This window comes from Stegodyphus dumicola, chromosome X1, assembly GCF_044657685.1.
Source record: "Stegodyphus dumicola isolate Sdum_Otavi_A_Nest chromosome X1, ASM4465768v1".
Lineage (NCBI taxonomy): Eukaryota > Metazoa > Arthropoda > Arachnida > Araneae > Eresidae > Stegodyphus > Stegodyphus dumicola.
In genome coordinates this window covers 111,588,164-111,609,540 of record NC_140780.1, presented here as the reverse complement: position 1 = coordinate 111,609,540, position 21,377 = coordinate 111,588,164, and the positions used below count along the sequence as shown (strand labels likewise).

The window sequence follows — 21,377 nt, the reverse complement described above, 5'->3', positions numbered from 1 at the left end:
TGCTTCTACTATGTGAACTGTGTCAAGCTTAAAGTTGTTAAAGCCATGTATATGAGTCATGTATTTTTATTACAAACTGTTGTGATATATACACTTTGTTCACATATGTCCTTACCTAGCCTTTATTCTGTCTTTTATAAAAATATAAAAAGTTTGATTCCTGTGCAACAAAAATTGACCGAGATATAACCTTGTTAAATTTGCTGATCACACTCAATGGCCATACACAAATTGAAGAATGAACGAGTTGGTTTTTTACCTATCTAAAAATAAAATATTCATTTTGAAAAAGTTTTCTGATGTTAATGGATTAAGTGATAGGCATTTTATGTGGATCATGAAAAAATATTAAACAATACAACTTTTTTTAAAAAAAAAGATCTTGCCCAGAGAAATATAAAATTCATGTTTTTTGAAAATCGATGGAAGGCTTCACCTTTGGCACATAAACAGCTCGTAACATTATTTGCATGAATTTAAAACTAAAAATTAAAAATATATCTAGTTTAATGAGTTTTTGGTATGGTTATTAGATAATGATTCTAATGCAATAATCTTTCATGAAAACTATAGTAATGTATATTTAACTCAACTTACAGCCTGCTTGTGTGAAAATTCTTTTGCCATACTGTTATGAAATATTATAAATTAAAAGACTATTGCACTCTAGAAAATCATGAAAGAATATCACTGAATGGCATTTAATGGAGAAAAATCAACCTTGAGTTGTTCCAGTTTGTTAACCAGCTCCTCAAGGCAAATTGGAAATGATATAAAATATTTTGGTCACTTTTTGTTGTATGAGAGTCGAACTTTTTATGTTTTATTTTTTATAATTTGCATAAAATTTTTCTAAACATAAAGATTAGAGGACTATATGGAAAGTTCAATTTTATAATTTTTATAAAAATTGATTTTTGTAAATTTAAAAATGTCAAAACATGAATCTATCCATTGAGGCATTTTTGTAACTGAAAGAAATGTCGGCTCAGACAAACATGAGTAGTTCACTGCAATGGGTGCTCGCGTGTAATCGCTAACCCAGAGTAATGCAATGTCGATTTTTGATTCCATAGAAAAGTTAATGTCTATGACCAATGGTTGGGAAAATAAAGGCTGGGTAAGGATTTTTGTGGATGCAATGTACCATGTCGTTTTCAAAGAGGTCAAGAGTTCTTAAAATGTGCAAAGCTGTGGTATGGCTATTTTGCTTTGAGATATAATTTGTAGCATTTTTAAGTGCAGCTTAAGTTAGCTTGATGTTAATTTGTGGCTATTTGATATTACTTTACTTCAATTTAAGTAACTTATGTTAATGTTTTTAAAATTTAAATTGTTATGAATGATAAAACTGTCATATTTTTATAAATATTACTTGTGTGAATTTTTCTAGTGCCCAGAATTATTTTAGAGCAGTGGACCTATCCTGTTCTGAAAAAATTATTGAAGAACAAAGAAGCTGGAAATATTATTAGTTCTGATCTTATTACCTTGGCTAAGGTTAGAATTATTTTTCTGAATTTAAGCATTTAACATAAAGTGAAATTGGCCTGTATTTTACCAAACCTTTATAAATACAGTACAAAGTCTCTAATCCAGACGTCCATTATCCGGAATGATCTATAATCCGGACCTCAAAGCCACAAACTTACGCATGTGCATTTGATGCACGCATCCGCTACGCATGCACATAAAGCCAGTAAAGCATTTACCCATGTGCAATTCCGATAGTGAAGAAAGTAACAGAGAACGTTATTGAAAACAAAAAAATTTTGATTGACAAGTTAGTTGGTATTCTCAACACAGCAATTACAGGACTTGAACAGTGGAACTTTGTAACTGAACAAGAAATTATGTCTGTTTATAGAATTAAAGTGAAAGTATTAGCACAAAAAACGAAGCAACTTAAACAACTTACATTGATAGAAATGTGTACTAAAGTAAACAAATAAATATTAAGCTTTTTTTGGGGTAAATTTTGATACACTTTAGATCATAATTGCCCTTTATTTCATAAATTACGGTTTCATATTTTTAATTGTATAATTTCTGCATGCCATCTTACCAGATTTAAATTGACCATAATCCGGAAAAACCCCTAATCTGGAATTGCCGAAGTCCCGCCGAGTCTGGATTACGGACTTTGTACTGTATTTCAGAAATTAATTTAAAGAATTAGCATTTTAAAGCGATAAATTATTTTAAATGTCTAATTGATTTCATGTTAAAGCAGATTTTAAATATCAATCATGTACTATCATGCACAATTCAAAGTATATGTGTGATTTATAATTTTTTAGAATAACATTGCCATATGTAAGTAATGGTAATGTAACACTGCTTTTTGCTGATGGAGTGGCTAAAAATAATTTTAAGTATTACTTATTTTTATTTTGTGTTTTAAACCATAATTTATCATGAAATGAAGGGGAAATCAGAATATTTGTGACCTCTGATAGTTATAAATCGATGCTTTTCAACTGCATGTTGCCTTTAATTTGTAATAAATAAGCAAATTGATTTTTCTTAGTTATTAATTTAGTTAAACTAATGAGAAAGAAATTTTAATTAATGATATTGCATATGTAAATCATTTTCATAGAGAATAGAATGCTGAATTTTTTAATGTTTTTTTATGCGTTACACTGTTAAATCATAACTGAATTTCATTCTATTATTAATCAATATTAACGTAATCTGTTTTTATGATGTCTCACATAATATAATATATTTAAACTAAATGTCCTAAGCAATTCAAATAAATATTAATCATTCATTTTAAAAGCATGTTTTCTAACTTATGTTGAAAGAGAGTCAAAACGAATTCCCTTTACATTGCTAAGAACATGAATAACATATTGGTTGTAATTTTTTATCCAAATTGTAAACTAAGCCTAGGTTTAATATAACATCAAGACCAAAAAAGCTATTTTCAAACTGTGTTCTCTAGTTACATATGCAAAGGTTATAACATTTTTCTATATGGAAAATGAAATAATAATTGTATGGTCAGAATATTTATGCCATTTCCGAAAAAAAGTTTCACAGATTTTTTGTAAAAATCTCCAGATAAGTTTTTGAATACAGTTCACAGATAAGCTTCATGAATTGATTTATAATTGAAATTTTATTTGTTTAAGCCTAATTCTATTGAGCTTCCAGCTATACAGGAGCTCATTCGCTCAGAGTTGCTTTAAAATTGTAGGGTAATTAATCGTGGAAATTGAAAAGTAAAGGAAAGGAAAAATGGCCAGTAAAGGTATGGACTTTTCCAAAAACATCAAAGAAAATCAAAACTTTAGCTAAAAAGTCAGGAAATTTGAATAGATTCCATTCTCTTTAGCAATAAAAATTTAATATTGTTACATTTTTCTTCTAACGTACGGGGTTCATCGATTTAGAGTGAATAACGACGACACTTGATGAAGTATCGAAACACAATTTATTAGGAAGTATTACTCAGGACAACTCCAAAACACTTTAACAGTTGTCAAAGAACTATTATAAACACGTCGAAACAATCAGCAACACAGCCTTCAGGTTATCAGGTTATAACAGTGAAGTCAGCTTCATGGCAAAGTACCAGAGCACAGCTCCTGACTCTGCTCGGTCGTTTTTGGAACTCTACATACTCTTGAGACTCTCCATACTACAACACGCAATACACTCGATGATACACCCTCGACGAGTACAGCTCTCGAATTAGTTCAATCGTTCTCGGAGCTTAACCCACTCTAAGATAAAACTTGACAATGCACTAACTCACGATACACTAAGAGACTTTCTCGATGCACTCAACGACCAACTCGAGACACTCACTCACTGATTATTAACTGACTGACTAGGCACTGAGCACTCTGTGTACCAGCAGGGTTTGTATCCGAGTTTGTATTTTTGGCTTGCGTTCGAGAACATTCTGGGCCAAACTGGTAAGAATTTGTTCCAGAAGGTTCTTTATCTGTTTATGGCATACCGCCAGTTTTGTCATCAAATGGGTAATTTCTCCCCAAATATAGCAACCTTGCCTACCCTCACCATTTTCTGGCAACCCTAAATCCGCTTTGCAGGGAAGCTATCTTACAGTCGCTGGACATTTCGTGACAGTATTTTAAATAGCACAGAATAAACAGAAATAGCTTCACTTAGAAGAAAAGCAAACAAAGAGTTTCTCGACTCTCTTTTCTTGTGAAAAATATTTTATCCATCTCATGCCTGATACAATTTTATCATTTCATTGTTCTTTTCTACATCTACACAAGTAGCACAGCAACGTTGTAATGACGTTGCAAACTCGTCGCGTATGTCGATGCAAAAATGTTGCAATATGTCGTCTTTAAGATGCCCAGATGTCCGCGAAACTTCACTGTTTTGCAACCGTTGCAAAGACGTCTTTATTACGTCTTCTCAGATGAGGTATTGGTCACATAGACGTCATTATTGTGTCTTTTGCAGATGATATTTTGGTTGTGAGAGCATCGTATCACGACGTCTTAACGATGCCTAAATGTTTGCAAAATTCCAGCTTTTTGCAACAGTTGTGAAAAAGTTGTTATTATGTCCTTGTGTTACATATTGATTTCTGCAGAAAAATAAGCTTAATAATTAATATATTTTTCTTCTTTTTTAAAATTTTGTATTCCTTGTATATATCTAAACTTTAAATATTTTGTCATTTCCTGAAAACCAGAAGATAATACAGTTTTTTCTCTTTATACTATTTATACTAAATATGCATAATTAATAATAGCCTTAATTATTTTCAGTATTTGAAACTATAGTTTTTAAATTTCTCTTTAGGCTGAATATGCATAATTAATAATAGCCTTAATTATTTTCAGTATTTGAAACTATAGTTTTTAAATTTCTCTTTAGGCTGAATATGCATAATTAATAATAGCCTTAATTATTTTCAGTACTTTATACTATATTTTTTAAATAACTAAAATTCTAAGTTACGACTATTTAAGATTTCATCATTTTTTCTCCCTTAAGTAAGAGTAATTATGAAAGAGGTTATTATATATATATAACATTAATAGTATTTTTTAAGTAACTAAAACTCAATTAGACATAAATAAAAGTAATGATATATATATGGGTAAAAAAAAATAGCGTTTCTGATAACAGCATTATCACATTTATTTCTGTTAAATCTCAGGGACATTGAAAATTGCCCGTCATGATAAATTAGGAAGCGGCTCTTAAGGTAACATAATCAGTATTTTACCTGAACTCAAATATAAATTTATTCGTGTTTCACAGTAAAAAATATAACCATTAACTTCTATATCTCCAAGATGTGCAAATAAAAGACAGTTTAAAGTAGTTAATAAATGTGATAAAGAATATTTCATACAAAAATATACCTAAATCTAATAACTTCCCATATTCATATCTAAAATGAAATACTAACCTAAGAAACAACATACATGACAGCACTATTTAAGAAAAAACATGAACTAGTAGTGTTTGAAAATATAAATAGCAGAAGGAAGGTAACAGAACTAAAATTTCCAATTAATAAAAAGATATTTGTGTTTTTTAAATAGTAAGCAATTAAAAGTGCAATAATTATGGTTTGCAGTATTTACGCTAGTAATGCTAATGATTCTTAACACCATTTCTTTCGATCATATGTTAATGTATTTATTTATTTTTAGTTTCTACATTTCATAATAATGGTTGATTACAATGATTATTTCATGCACATTTTATAATCAATAACTTTCCTTTTTTGTTACTGTACAGAACTGATTCAAATAATGTAGTATATGATAGTAAGCTAAGTACGTTAAAGTAAGCTCTTCGTTAAATAGCACACGATGAAACTTTTTGTTTCTATTTATTATGAAGTTCTTTGTTATCACAAGCATATAAAATGTAAGCGAAGAATATACTTAATGAATATACTTAAATGATTTACTTAATATACTTATTTAAGTACAATGGATATAAAAGTTTAAAAGTATAATGAATATACTTAAATTTAATAAAGAACACAACCTAATTTCCAACATTCATTTATTGAGATAATCTAATAGACATACATAATGGCATTAAAAAAAAGCGAATTACACAGTGTTTGAAAGAATAGATACCAAATGACAAGTAATAAAACTGCAATTTGCAATCAGTTAAAAAATATTGTGTTTTTCAATATTACACAATTAAGTATGGCATAATTATAGATTACAATAGTTCATAGTAATGCAAATCTTTCCTTAACATTATTTTTTCAATCATATGTGCAAAGTCTGAGCACCAACCTGTATCATGAACACAATAATCGATTAATATGAATGATATACAATATAGCACTTAGGACGTTATAACCGAATCCATGTATCCAGATATAGCAATAATCAGTGTATCCAAATGTTGCACGACGTTCTAACCGAATCTGTGTATCCAAATATTTCACCTCTAGAGCCACTGAAGATTGGAAAACTGCAATATAGTTTTAATCACAGGAAAGTCATAAAACACCAAAACAGAACACTGTTTAACTGTATGGACGATTTTAGCACGTTGCAAGCAGATATTCACAAACAAAATAAGTAGAAATTCGGCATTACCATGATGATTTCTCCTCATTTAAAAATAAACTGCCATCATTAAATTTTTGTACGTCATTCTCTTTCTGTATTGAAGCTCTCTAGTATTTAATTCTGACGGTGAATTACAAAAGCGTGAAGAAAATATTCCCGAAAATAAGATGGAGTCAAATTATTGCGCAGTTGCTAACTTGTTCGAATTTTGCAGCTAGCCAAAGCGTGCAAGCATCGAGCTCAGATGTTCATTTATATAATCATCCAGTAAATAATATACATGCAATATCGAACAGCAATTCAGTGTAATGTTTCAGCAATTTATTCGATTGCATTAAACATTTCAGCAGTTCTTCTGATAATTTAATAGAATCTTTTTTAAATGCCCTAGAAGAATTATTTAAACTGAATAGAATTACGAACAATGTTCACAAAATACGAAATTTACAAAAATATATTTATCGGACTCGCTAAAACATTCGTAATGTCAATGTCACCAAATCCCGAGTGTACCGTAATACTAGGATTAAACCAAGCATTTTTGAATGCACGGAAAGAAATGTAAAAAAAAAACAAACAGTTGATCAGAATTTTTATAGGTAATGAATTTCGTATTTTTGTTCACAGTTTCTGTAATTTTAATCTCAACATTTATTAGTAATTTATCAAAACCATTAATTTTGTAATTTTCCATTAAAATTGTTAATATTTCTGTCTCCTTTTCCATTAATTTTTCCGTTCTGCTTCTTCTGACTATCGCCGAGTTTTCCGTCCTATATATCCTATATATTGGACAGACGTTGAAAATACATAGATATGCATTGTCTTTTAACATTGGGCGTTTTCTCGGAATTCTTAAAATCATCCCATTTTTATCCGTGTATACATCTTCGCGAAAATTGTACTTTTTGCTCTGTATGCGGTAAAATGTTTCATATTATGTCGGCATATTAATTCAAATAAATTCATCCTTACTTCAAAAATAATAAATAAAGTTGCATTTTGCAGTGAAATAATTGCTAACATGTGATTTGCATTGATTTCGGAAATATAATTTTTTTACATATATAAAATGCATAACTACTTATAGAACATAAAATGCATTACTACTTATAGAACATAAAATGCAACTTACTTTATAGATTAGTTTCATTTTTAAATAATTTGCTATAATATTTATAAAAAAATATTTTAAGTATTAATTATTTTTCAAAATTTTAAACAATAATTTATAGTATGTATTTTTAGTACTAATTAAATTTAATAATTCAAGTATTTATATTAAATTTATGTTTCATTAGATGAATATACCTCAGATTAATATATTTAGATGAAATAAAGTAATGAAACATTGCAAAATAAATCTTATGCGGACTTCAGACTCTTGAAAGTGCAGATTTAGTCTCTTTTCATTCTAAAAGTAATGCTGATGAACTATGAAAAAGATGCTAAAACGACCACATCTAAAAGCAGTCATATCATGACGTTTCAGCGACGTTGACAAATTGCCAAGATGCAACGGCAAATATTTTGCGTCTTCGCAACGTTGTAAAGAAATCATAAAAGTTATCATGACCACTTTGCAACCTCTCAGACCAGTTTGCAACGTCGTGTGCTCCTTGGGTAATAGTGAGGCTGTTCTGTCATGCATTTAAGAAATCATTTGTGAGTGAAGTTGAATAGTCCATAAAAAAATATATTAAACACTTTTTCCAAACTAGTGTAGTTTTGTTCCCCTCAGTTTTGTTTTGAAGCATCTAAAAAAATAATTATTATTACGAATGATGTACTGTTCTAAATTTCTTTTGAGATTGAAAAGTTTCTTCCAGAGTTTCATATTCCTTTTCAAAAACCCTGCATACTCTCTTGAATGCTTTAGGTGTATGATTAGTGACTACATTGTGTTTCATAATGAGTATATCATATAATTTAGTCATACATAATATGATAACTGGTTCATTATGTCTGGTTAGGGAAACTGTTTCACTTAGTCATTGAAAATTAGAAAAATTAAAAGTTAAATTTTGGTGAGAATACTTTATTATCAGGTTGCTTTTTTGTGTTCAAGTTATCAATTATGTTAATTTTATTAAATCACATAAGCCCTCTTTTGTTTTATGACTAATAGATGGAAAATTCCTTTCTCAAAAAAGTTAATAAGGTTTATTGGTAAAGATGTTATTAAGTTTCTGTTTGACAGTGTCCAAAGAAATGAACTTCTGTTTTTCAGAGAATTTTAAAGTGACCTGAAGATAATGATGAAGTAAGAGGTGAAAATCTGAGGGGTAAGGTCTAGTGAATATGGAGGGGGAATATAAAACATCTCAGCTATACTCAGTAAGTCTGTGCAATATTCATCGAAATGTGGGGCCAAGCATTGTCATGATGGAGGAGAACACCTTGATGGCTGGTCAATTCTGGGCACCTTGCTTCATTTTTTGCTTTTAAAATCCCATATGGGAACAGCATTTTTTGAATTTAGTGTGTGGTTTGGTAGCAACAATTCATAATATACAATTGCTTTGTAGTCCCACCATGCACAAAGCTTTACTTTTTTGGGATGCAGTCCCTCTCTCAATGTTACTAACAAAGGTCATGATATTTTTACCTCATGATATTTTTCTTATAAGTTTATTGTATAATATCCACTTCTCATCACTAGTAGTGAGCCATTTCAAAAAAGGAGCTTCTTTATGTATTTTCAGCTGACAGTCAGATGCCAAAACTTGAGCAAGCATATTCTGCACTGTTAAAGCATGGAGTTCCCATACATCATAGCAACTTACAAATCCAGTCCTCTTCAAATAATCATGCACTGTACTTCTTGAAATATTTATTTATTCTATCTAGTATTTCTTAGCAGAATGAACTTGGATTTTCTGAATTAATTCCTGAATGTAGATTTTTAGAATTATTTTTTTATTGAGTTCTTGTTACAGAGAATGGTCATCCAGAACAGGTATCTTTGATGCTGAATCTGTGTTTTCAATCTGTGTCAGAGAAAGCACTTTTCCTCCCTTTTTTTTAAAAAAAAAAACTTTTTTATGAAAAGGCATTTCAAATTTAAAAATGAATCATTCTTAACACTACGCTGAAACAAAAATCATGCCCACATGCTAGAATTACACAGTGTGAGCAGAAAAAATTAAGTGCCCATTTCTTATAATTAGACACAAAATAATTAGTAGAAAACATGCTTCAGTTTGAGAAACTGCAAAATTTCCCAGATGACCCAATACCTTAAATGCTTAGGCAGTACATATTTTACCATCTTAGACCTAAAAGGTGGCTAGTAGCAAGTAGATGTTGGTTGAAAGATTATAAAAAGTGTCCATTTCTGGACAACCTTTGAGGTAACTAAAAGAAATGCTGTGTGAATTTTGCAGAGGTTTGCCTTTATTTAAGTATAGATTTATGATGATTATTTTCAGAGTTCTGTCTTTATAGCGATGCAGCAGCAAAATGCTAGTAGTTTGTTGCAGTTTCTATTCTGAATGGTTGAACAGTCTGCTTGCAGTTTTTTTTTTTTTTTTTTTTTTTTTTTTGTTTTTGTTTTTGTGTGTGTGTATGGTTTCCATCTTGTTCAGCATAAATATAGGCCAATTTCTCTTAGAAGAGAAAGTATCCCTTTCTATATGCAGACATCCCTAGTATAGTTTGCTATACTGAAGTATTCATATCAAATTTAGTTCTATGCCATTTGTCTGGATGTTGTAATAAAGCAGCATGGTTTTTGGAAAATATGATAAGAACATTAGGAGAGGAGGGTTGTTGAAAGTCTGAGCCATAAGATTAAAACCGAGTCCTTGAAAATGTAATCTGTTTTGGATTTTGGGTTACTTACTTTAATCACGTTCTCTGCATAGAAGTTGTGCATATTAATCCCCAAGAAATTAAGCTGGTATAATTATATAAATAAGTTTCTGACTGTAGAGTTATTAGCAGATACCTGTCTATATTCTTATTAAATGAGACTACAGTGTTTGTCTTGTGTTTTGCGTACTAGAATCTTTAATGAGTATGTGATTTTGACCAAAGCAAATGTGATGAAGCATTACTTGTTTAATTGGCAAGAACTCTTAATAAAAATCTAAAGAGTACTGTTGTGTGCTTACTATTAATGAGGATATTCCAAGCTTTATGGGAAGCGTTCTATTCCTGTTATTTCAAATTCAACAGATATTATGTAAAGTGATAAAATTTTAAAGGAAATTAAGAAATGTTTTCAAAAAGAATGGTAGATTTAATAATTCAAAACTAACCATGACAACTCTTTTTGAGGAGTAGGCCAAGGAAAAAAATTTGGGTAATTTTTATGTAAATGCAAAAACTCTTCATCTTTTACAGTACAAAGTCTGTAATCCGATCCTCCATTATCCAGAAGGATCTATAACCCGGACCTCAAAGCCTCAAACTTTTTTTTGTATGCTTTATGTATGCGCGTAAAGAATGCTCATACATTATATGCTCTATACTTCCGCAGTCATAACACCTTGGTTCTGTACTCTTATTAGGTATAGCGCGTGAGTAGAGGACTTTATTTTGTGTATTAGTACTTGAATAACCCTTATTCTTCGTATCTAGAACGTGGATTTTCTCATAAATTTTTAATTTCTGTTTGAATTCAGGAATAGTTTTACACCCATACAAAATAATTTTTTTACTACTCTGATCCAGTATCCCATTGATTACATAATCAAGAATTGATGAATCATCAGCAGAACTGCGACTATCTATTTCATGCATGGCAATTAAATATTTGGAAAGGGATTCACTAGGTTTTAAGTCCAGACATAGTCTAAATGAACCACATATTTTCTACTTAGCACGATATTGCGTAATCAGAACAGTTTGGCTTAATGATTTATTTCTTTAACCATTCCGAAATCTGTTTATCAATTTCACGCTGCACTGCGTCACGACACGCAATGAACTGGAAGTTGATCTGTCAGCACTATCCTCATCTTCAGGGCAGATGTTTTTATTTTATTCAGCTTATAATTCCTTACTAAATGTAGTATTTCATCTTGATGTACTCCATCTTTGATATGATTTAAATCAATTTCCTCATCATTATAAATATCACGAATACACATCAAATAGTTTTCTGGTTGCAACTTTCTAATTTCGACTATGTGTAATGTATGCTTTACGCATGCGCACGTTGAAAGAAATGTTTAATAAAGTAAAAAAATAAATATTAAGCTTTTTTTTTTTTTTTTTTTTTTTGTAAAATTTGATACCCTTTAGATCATAATTGCTCTTTATTTCATAAACTACGGTTTCATATTTTTAATTGTATAATTTCTGCATGCCATCTTACCAGATTTAAATTGATGATCTATAATTCGGACTAACCCCTAATCCGGAATCGCCGAAGTCATGATGAGTCCGGATTACAGACTTTGTACTGTACTTGTCGAATAAAAGTGCTTGCAGTCAAAAGAGTTTTTTTTTTTTTTTTTTTTTTTTTTTTAACTGAACGAAGAGCATTAAAAAGTATGGTTATCAGAGTAGTTGACTAGAAAGTGAAATTTTTTTTAAAGAGTTGGAAGTATAAGGAGTGCAGAAGAGAGAATTGAAACAACTTAGTGGCAAGAAAGTAGGGCTAGCACGAGTAGTCCTTCCATTTCTTCTTTGTCTTCAAGTACAAATGAAGATGGAGACATTAAATTTATTCCTAAGGAAAAAAAGGAGTACAGCAATAAAATCTCCATCTTCTCAAATAAGAATGAAATTAGAAGTTTTATCTCAGTCGTGACAGAATTGAATGCTAAGCCAGTGGCAGTTATTGTCAATGCTGCTTTAAAAATAGGGATTTTGACTGAAAAAGATATGTCAAATGTTATCAGTCACAGAAAAATTAGAAGAAATATCGACGAGTTTTAACTAAATGGAATTAGTGGATCATTTATAAATAAAATCTAATATAATTACAAACTTCATGGTTCGTTAATGATAAAAACTATTTGTTTGTTATTCTATTCTCCCATGTAAGGGAGACTGATAATTATAAGTACTCATGTATGAATCCATTCTCATGCTTCAATTGAAAATATGTTGATTGTAGTATACCCTCTGGTCATGTAGTATTTCAGATTCATAAATCGATGACTTACCCATCACAAACTTTTTAAAAGGAGATATCTTTAGAACTCCTGGTAGAGTGTTAAGTGTTGCTCTATGTTTTCTTCCAGTCTTTTCTCAGTTCATGATATCAATGTTCAGTTTCCTAATAAGATGGCAGCTTTTTATTTGTCCTTTTAGCTTTATTTATTGAACATCACAATCTTGGCACTTATGCAATGTTACAAAATCATTAAAAGCATCACATAGCCTTAGAGTTTCCAACAGAGTGTAACGTTTTATTACTTTTTTAATATTCGTTATACTATTTACATTTGTTATATTAGTTCTATAAAAATAATGTGTAGTGACAACATTTGGTAGATTTGACACAAGTGAAATGAACACAAAATTGAGGGTTGAGGCTAATACATTTGTTTCGTAACAAGGGCTTATCTTCATAGTGAGCTTATTCTTATTGCATTTGGCATAATTCCAAGAATACATTTCATGCTTGTAAATGTAATATATTGTTGTCAACCATGTACTATTAAATAGCAAATGTGAGAAGTTTTGGATTATGTCATATACACTTTCATGAAAATCTCTTCAGAGCTTTAAGTATAGTATGACTTTTATCACTTTCAACCGAAATCTAGTATGCTATTCCCATCAATATAGAAGTCTTAAATACTAAAATTAGAAAGTTTTAGATTATAGTATAATACGGTTTTTCATTAAAAACTTTTATGGGTTTCAAGTAAAATGCCATTTCTGGTTGTCTATTAAAAACTGTTATGGGCTTCAAGTAAGGTACCATGTCATATTCCCCAATTTTATCCAAAATCTAATCAACTCTTTATATGAATGCAGAATGCTTAAATATGAAAAATGGAAATTTTTGGAAGTTTCATGTAAGAGTTATCATGGGCAACCCCCCTCCTTCCCCGGAAAAAGGTCATGCACATACGCACAGGCAGAAATCATTCTATATCATTCTAAAAATGGTAAAATCATGTTCTGGGTATCCTAATTTTTACTGCTCATTGAAAACTTGCTAGTGAATATTTGAACTGAAAACATTACCTCACCTATGCATATAGGTTGGTGACAGGTAAAAATGGAAATTAGCTGAGAGCTCCATTGAATAAATGTATGGTAAAATTACTGATCTCGGTAGTTCGGATAAGTATGAATATTTGAAGCCAGAATGACAGCCGATGTTTGTTAGATAGATATTAAACTTCATAAATTATTAACATTCCCAGAAAAGAAATTTTTGTACTCATAGGGCTAATAAATTAGTAAAGAAAAAAGGGGAGATAGGCCTTTTTGTGTCTAACCTGCAGTTTTCATTCAGCATCTGTCAAACTGTGTTAATTCATATTTTTTTTTTTTTTTTCCTTTGAAGAGAAGAAAAGAAAATAATAATAGTTTGTTAGCAAAAAATGTAACAGAAAATCTTGGAGGGAAATTTAATGGATTCATGTTCATTCTTTCCACTTATTCATAGTGATGGCATTGCATAATTACTCATGAGGTGAAATACACAGGCTACCACATTTAGCATTTAGGCACATATTTTTGACCGGTGTTCTGTACTGGTACTGAAAAGTACTAACCGTTTTGGTGAAGCAAAAGTGCTTCTTAAAATACATGAATGTATCTTTGGGGGTAAGCAAAATAAAATGTGGGACAAAGATAGAAATTTTATGATTTCATGATTTATATGGTTTATGAGCTATATGCATTAGTAAGCCTATATTACTACTCAACTGGGATATCCTTCATGAATTTTTTTTAGCACATTCAAAACATTTATATTAGCACCTAAACATTTAGTATAATGTAATAATTCAGATGTAGTTAGCTTTTTACATTCTAAAAATTCAGGTGTTAGTAGTTTTTTTTAGATTCTTGTAGAGTAATTATTATTATTATTATTTTTTTTTTAAGTAAGAGACATGAAAAATGTGCATGGTCCTTACTGGGACTCAACCCTGGACCTCTCGAATATGCATCGAGTATGCTTCTAATTACACCATGAAGGCATGTTGAAAGGAGGGAGGAAATACCTTATATACTACCCCTTTTAAAGGGCGACTAGGAAATAGGGGATGCTATCAACAAATCATGTTGGTCACAAATTATCGTCCACCATATTTTAGTTTGGGCGCCACTTGTAGAGTCATTAAGTTTTTTTTTTTTTTAAGTGGGAGACAAGAAAAATGTGCAATGCCCTTGCTGGGACTTGAACCCTGGACGTCTCAGATATATGTGGAATATGCTTTAATTACACCACAAAGGCATTCAAAAAAGAGGGAGAGAATACCTTGTGACTTATAACGCTGTAATACTGTGTAATACCATATAACACAATATGCTATTCACCAGTATATTTACTGTAATGTTTCTCAACTTTCTTTAGAAAGTTAATGATTATTCATATATATATACATAAAATAGAGAATGTATAAATGAAAAATTATCGCCTAGGAAATGTGAAGTATAATTTAAATGTCTACTGTTGTGGAAATCAAAACTTGGAATTTGTAATTAATTAAACTGGAATTGGTAATTAAAGTGCTAAATTAATAAAAAGTAAATTTAAACAATCAAAAGGAGCATCATTGTTGATTCCACAGAAACATCATGACTTTTCAAGGGGAATTGGAATCTCCCTATACGATCACCAATAATTCATGAAGATCGCACTTCGTCTTCTTGCATTTTTGGACAAAATCTCTATTCCAATTTTAAATTTTCTAATCAAATTTATAAAATCTGAAACTAAATCTTAAATAATTTCAGAAATGTGAAAAAATTCTCTGAGACGATGGTAGACAATTTCAAAAATGAAAAAAAATAAAGTTAGTGTTTATGAAGAAGAATATTTAAACTTAAAAAATGTAAAAATATATGAAAAAAAATGGAATAAAAACTAAGAAGGAAATGAAAGGAAAGAAATATACAAATAAAAGTCTAATAAACAGTCGGTTTTTACATATCAATAGGCCAAAATTAATTGTAGATTTTACTTACATTTTACCCTGACCAAAGGTGATTTCAAAATGGTGCATTCACAGTAACCTGCTTGAAGCTGCCAAGGGGTTGCCATGATTAAAGCTCGGGAGTGTCCATTTTACTGTTATGTTACTAGCTGCTTCAGTATTGGCTTGAAAATTGAGATAGGATGGGGCGCAAATTTTCTTACTGTGTGACATATTTCAGCAGAATATGACAGAAAATCAATAAAAACTGATAAGGTAAAAATGAAGAAATGCAGAGTAAAACTGATGATTTTATAATTAACTGAGGCTGAAAGTTAATGCAAAAGGAAAAAATCTGTTACATTTAGAAAGGACAGAATCCAGAATATATAAAAAAATAATTTTTACAGTTTGATTACAAAGTATGCAAATTTTTAATTTCAACAAGACATCCTTTCTTACCCTACTTCATGGTTTCGGATGAGCTTATCATAACTTGTTAGGTTAAAGATTAAATTTGATGTTCATTCCCAGTGTATTTTAGAAAATAGTGAATAAAATATAAGAAAGGATGTCTGGGGTGTTTTTAATTTTGCTTATTTTGTAATTAAATTGTAAAAAAGAAAAAAAATTCTTGTACATATATTCTGGCCTCCATCTTTTTTAGATGTAAATTTTCAGTTTTACTCTGCATTTCTTCATTTTTTTCTGTTCTTACTAAACAATTTTACTGTGACTTTCAGTCATTTTATTTTGCTGAAACATACCACACTGTAAGATAATTCTTGCTATGGCATTCCCCATCCTGTCTGAATTTTCGTGCCAATGCGGAAGCAGCTAGTAACATAACAGTAAAATGGACTCTCCCAAACTTTAATTATCACATCCTTTAGCAGCTTCAAACATGGTACTGTAAACCTAGCCATTTTGAAGCCACCTTTGGCTAGGGCAAAATGTGAGTAAAATTTACAATTAATTATGCCCTGTTAATATGTAAAAAAACCCCACTGTATATTAGACTTTTATTTGTGTATTTTTTCATTTCCTTCTTAATTTTTATTCCATTTTTTCATATATTTCTCTTTTATTTTTCATTTATTTTTTATTTTAAGTTTAAATATTATTCTGTATGAATACTATCTGTATTTTTAAATTTAATTATCTATGATCATGTCGGGAATTTTTTCACATGTTTGAAATTATTTGACATTTAAAAAAAATTTATTAAAAATTTAAATCACAGAAACAGGAAAATACAAAGCGTGGTCATCATGAATTGCTGGCGAGTGTATAGAGAGATTCCACTTCCCCTCGAAAAGTCGGGATCTTTCTGTGGAATCAGCAATGATTCTCTTGTTTTAATTGTTTAAATTTACTTTTTTATTAATTTGGCATTTTAATTACCAATTCTAGTTAATTAATTACAAATCCGAGATTGGATTTCCACAACAGTACACATTTACTATCTAAACTGTACTTCACATTTAGCAGGATCCACTAATATATTCTCTATTAAATCTAATTTTTTTAATCTTGACAGTGATAGTGCAGGATTTTCCTTTCAAGACCTTTTAAAATAAATTTTGAAATTCCTTAAAGTTTTTCTGCTTGTATTTCTTTAAAAATTATATATATATATATATATTTTTCATTTCCTTCTTAATTTTTATTCCATTTTTTCATATATTTCTCTTTTATATATATATATATACATATACACACACAGAGAAAATTTTAACATTATTGTAACAGAATTGTTATAACAGTTTGTATTTAAATTTTCATAAATTTGATAAAAGTATATAAATGCATAATTTCAGGAGAAGAATTTTAATGGTTATGTTGTTGAGATTTGGAGTTTGTTAGGAGGCCAAATGAAAGCGTAAGTTTATAAGTTGATATTATTTTTAAGATGAAAACAGTTTTAACTTTATAGATAATTTTTATCATCATATTTTACAGTAAAAGTTAATTAAAATTCTAGGTATGTAATTTTCTTTGCCATTTGTTTGCATTGTTATTTTCATGAATCCCTATAAATCTTGTTATTTCCATGAAATTGTCACCTTTAATTAAATGATATGATATATAAATCTGCCATATAAGATTTTATGATATATTTTTGAATTTATAAATTATGGATCTAGGATCTTTTCCATTATAGCACGTCACATACCAACAATTTTTTAAAGAAAGATAAGTGTTTCAGTGTTGCCTGTTGATCACCATTAACTAACACCTGTTCTTATTTCTTATAATAGTGTTTTTGTTTTTAAAGTAAGTGCTGCCAATAAAAATTCTTTAAAGTGTATCATTGTATTGTGTTTATTGAAATAAATAACATAAAATATACATTTCGTATATTTAGAAAATTTTACCAAAATGAGCTGATCATTAAAGTATGTTTTCTTGCTCAGAGTTCCGAGTTGGACATATACAATGCCATGTCTGTGACTCAGAATTGTCAGTGTCTTGGTAATTTTGAAAATTTCCTGATTTTAAATCATTAATTTAAATCTTGTAAGATTGCATGCAGAAGTTAAAAAATTAAAAGTATGAAAGATTGTTTGTGAAATAACAAAGCATTTATAATTTTAAAGGAACCAGAATTTACCCCCTCCCCCCAAAAAAAAGAAAGAAAAGGAGGCTCAACATTAACACTTGTTTTATTTTATTAAAACATTTTTGGACATAAAGTTGTTTAAGTAATTACATTTTATGTGTTAATACTTTTATCTTTAATATAAATATTTCTGTGCCTATTTTGCCACCTATGAAGCATTTTCAAAAAACATCTGCAGACCTTTTGTCTCATGACCTTGCAATGCTTCACACAGCAGATTTTATATAAATATTTTAGAGATAGGATGATCTTACTGTCGTATTGGTCTTAAAAAAGCTACTTTATCTTTATTACTTTCTTTACTAAAACAAATTTTAATAAACTAATAATAATAACAATAGACCAAAGAAAATAATTAGCATAATGAATTCAGAAAGTTAAGGAAAAGTGCAATTTGTAGTGCTAGTTTGACTGAAGTTAATCAGAACTAATTTTTTCTCTTTCTTTCCTGCTACACCAACAAAAGGAAACTTATGTGCAATATTCCACCCCAAACAAACTTTGATCTTTGGGGTTCAGATTCTTATTGTGTACAGGTTAGATAAGATAGAAAAGTGTTGCCTCCTCTATCATTTGAGAGCCAAAAATAAAAATCTGATTTGTTCTCCAGCAAGTATTTTAATATTGAAATAATATGCAGAAGGATTCAATATTATCGCAGATAATGACATTTTTTAGAAGGGGGAAATACTGTAATCAGATCAAAAATTGATTGGTTCACTTGCTTATGCTTGAGAATTATTTATCCATTCGTAAGCTGTGTAAGGAAAAGGAGAAAATTTTCAAAGCAAAATTTTTTTTTTGTTTTTTTGTTGGAGGTCTGGATAATATATCATTCCATTTATTGTACCTCTGGATTTCAGTTTTGTGCTGTATGTTTTTAAAAAGAACTGTTTGATGTATTGTGTCCTGTAACTGAAATGATCCAACATTTGTTACTGTACTCAAGCTGTTTCCTGCCTCACAAAAGTTTATACAATTTCTTTTTCACAGAAGGTGTGCATTTGTACTTTAGGTGAAAAAAAAAAATATGAAAGAGTTTTTACTTTTATGAAGAAGATAAAGCTAAACTAACTTTTTAGCTTTGTTTTACAACTACCTTTTATTGAAGCATATCTTGAACAATATATTGAAGCATATCTTGAACAATATATTGAAGCATATCATGAACAATATATTGAAGCATATCTTGAACAATATATTGAAGCATATCTTGAACAATATGAATACATTGTGCTCCTTCTTCAAGATTACACTTTACATCAAGCTACAATATTTTAGTGCATTTCTGAGCATCAATTTTATTTATTTGGTACTTGTGTTAGGATGATGTCTTATATAAAATGCTGGAGGGAAGTAACCCATAAAGCTGTTATACTAAAGCTAAAGGTGAATGTAATGAAGTATTGTGATTATATCAAACACTAAGTATTTCGATCATGTTCAAGTTCATGACAGTGTTTAATTTGCTTTTGTCCATGATTTATACTACTAATTATGCATAAAGAAAAATCTTGAAAGCTGCTAGTTATTGACTGCTGAGAGTGAAATGATCGTGCAGTAATGTATAGTAGAGGGTTAAATATATAGTCTGCTTCATATATTAACAAATGTACGTACGTATTATCACAACCACATTACTAGAAATCACCAAAGCTTCAGAATATACCAAACATGTGCATAACAATTCATCAAGCTACCATGTGCATTAACAAATACCGTCAAATACCGAAAATCCGCCGACCTGAAATCCACCAACTCTTAAAATCCGCGTTGCCTCTCAAAATATAAACATTCAGTTTATAGGTTCCGGAAACCACAACATTGAGTACGAAATAATGAAGAAAAAATACTTACCGTATAATGACATCATAATTACCAAATAATAATGAGTCATAACGGAAATACCGAATTATTGACATCATGATAAAAGTTTTTTTCCCCTCTAATCTGCTTCGAGGTAAAAAAGCAGACGATTCACTCAACTCATCTTTCAAGTTCACGATTCACGTTGTTGAATTTTCTGAGCTTTGTTTTTTCATGAGATTATATAGTGCTGCCTTTTTTTTATTCGGATATTTTATGGATAAATTAAGAGTATATTAAATTTCAGCCCTTTTTAATACAAAGACAGATAATAAACACACTCAGGATTTTACTGCTTGCAATGTTGAAAAATGTAAAGACGTTGCATTGACGCTAATACAAAAAGTGCAAATTCTGCAAAAGATGGAGGCAGGTTCCACTTGTCGGTTTATAGCAGAATGGTATGGAATTGCAACACGATTGTGTATGATATTCGGAAAAATAAAGAAAAGCTGTTGAAATTTTACAGCAACAGTGATTCTAACACCGGAATCTGAAACCAGAAATCATTGCAAAGCGAAATTCGCAAACCTCGATGCATATACATTGCCATGCACCTGGAGAACCGGGAAAAGTCAGGGGAATTCGAAAATTGACCAAAATATTCAGGGAATTTAAGTATTTTTGTTAAAATTTGGAAAAGTCGGGGAAGTTCATACAATGATCCCGCCAAAAAAAGCGATTTTTGCGCCGACGTCGGAAGAGATAACGTTTTTGGCGAATTATGTACCACGTGAGTGTCATTCGGGTAGCTGGCATAGAGCCAATTTTCGCAGCTCCAATTTGATTGTCTTTTAGAAAGGCAAAGCAACTTTTCTGCAGCTTCTGGTTTCCAGTATTCTCGAGAATCGCATGTGCAGTGCATGAACTAAAGAAAGTACCTGTTCTCGTATAAAACAAAATGGGTTTAATCCTAGTATATGGTACCATGGAGGTTAGAATCAAAGAATATGTATTGTAAAGAAGGAAAACCTCTCTGCAACAGACGTGGCTGTGGCTCTGTTCCATCATAGAGGGAAACAGCTGTGCATGTCTGATATATCTGTCGCCAAAGCTCGAAACCGGTGTCGAAGTTCGAAGGTCACGTTATCAAGAGTTCATAAAATGAATATCGTTTAAAATTTCTTTAACCACTTGCGTTAAAAAGATGTGCCACGCACGTCAAGATGCTTTTGTGTCAAACCGCGAGCGACGTGAACACCACGTCGATAAGCATTTATCACAAAAATAAAAATAACGTGGTGCACACGTCGCAACCGTGAAGTTTAGTCTTAGCGCAAGTGG

At 30.3% G+C, this 21,377-nt stretch overlaps 1 protein-coding gene across 1 annotated transcript in view; it reads left to right on the top strand.

Moving 5' to 3' along the window:
* Positions 1 to 21,377, top strand: part of LOC118185814 (chitinase domain-containing protein 1) — a 97,543-nt gene that overhangs the window by 31,297 nt on the left and 44,869 nt on the right. Inside the window, exons 4-5 of the mRNA XM_035355731.2 lie at positions 1,394 to 1,500; positions 17,425 to 17,486. Coding sequence (XP_035211622.1) covers positions 1,394 to 1,500; positions 17,425 to 17,486 — 169 coding nt within the window. The remainder of the gene's footprint in view (positions 1 to 1,393; positions 1,501 to 17,424; positions 17,487 to 21,377) is intronic.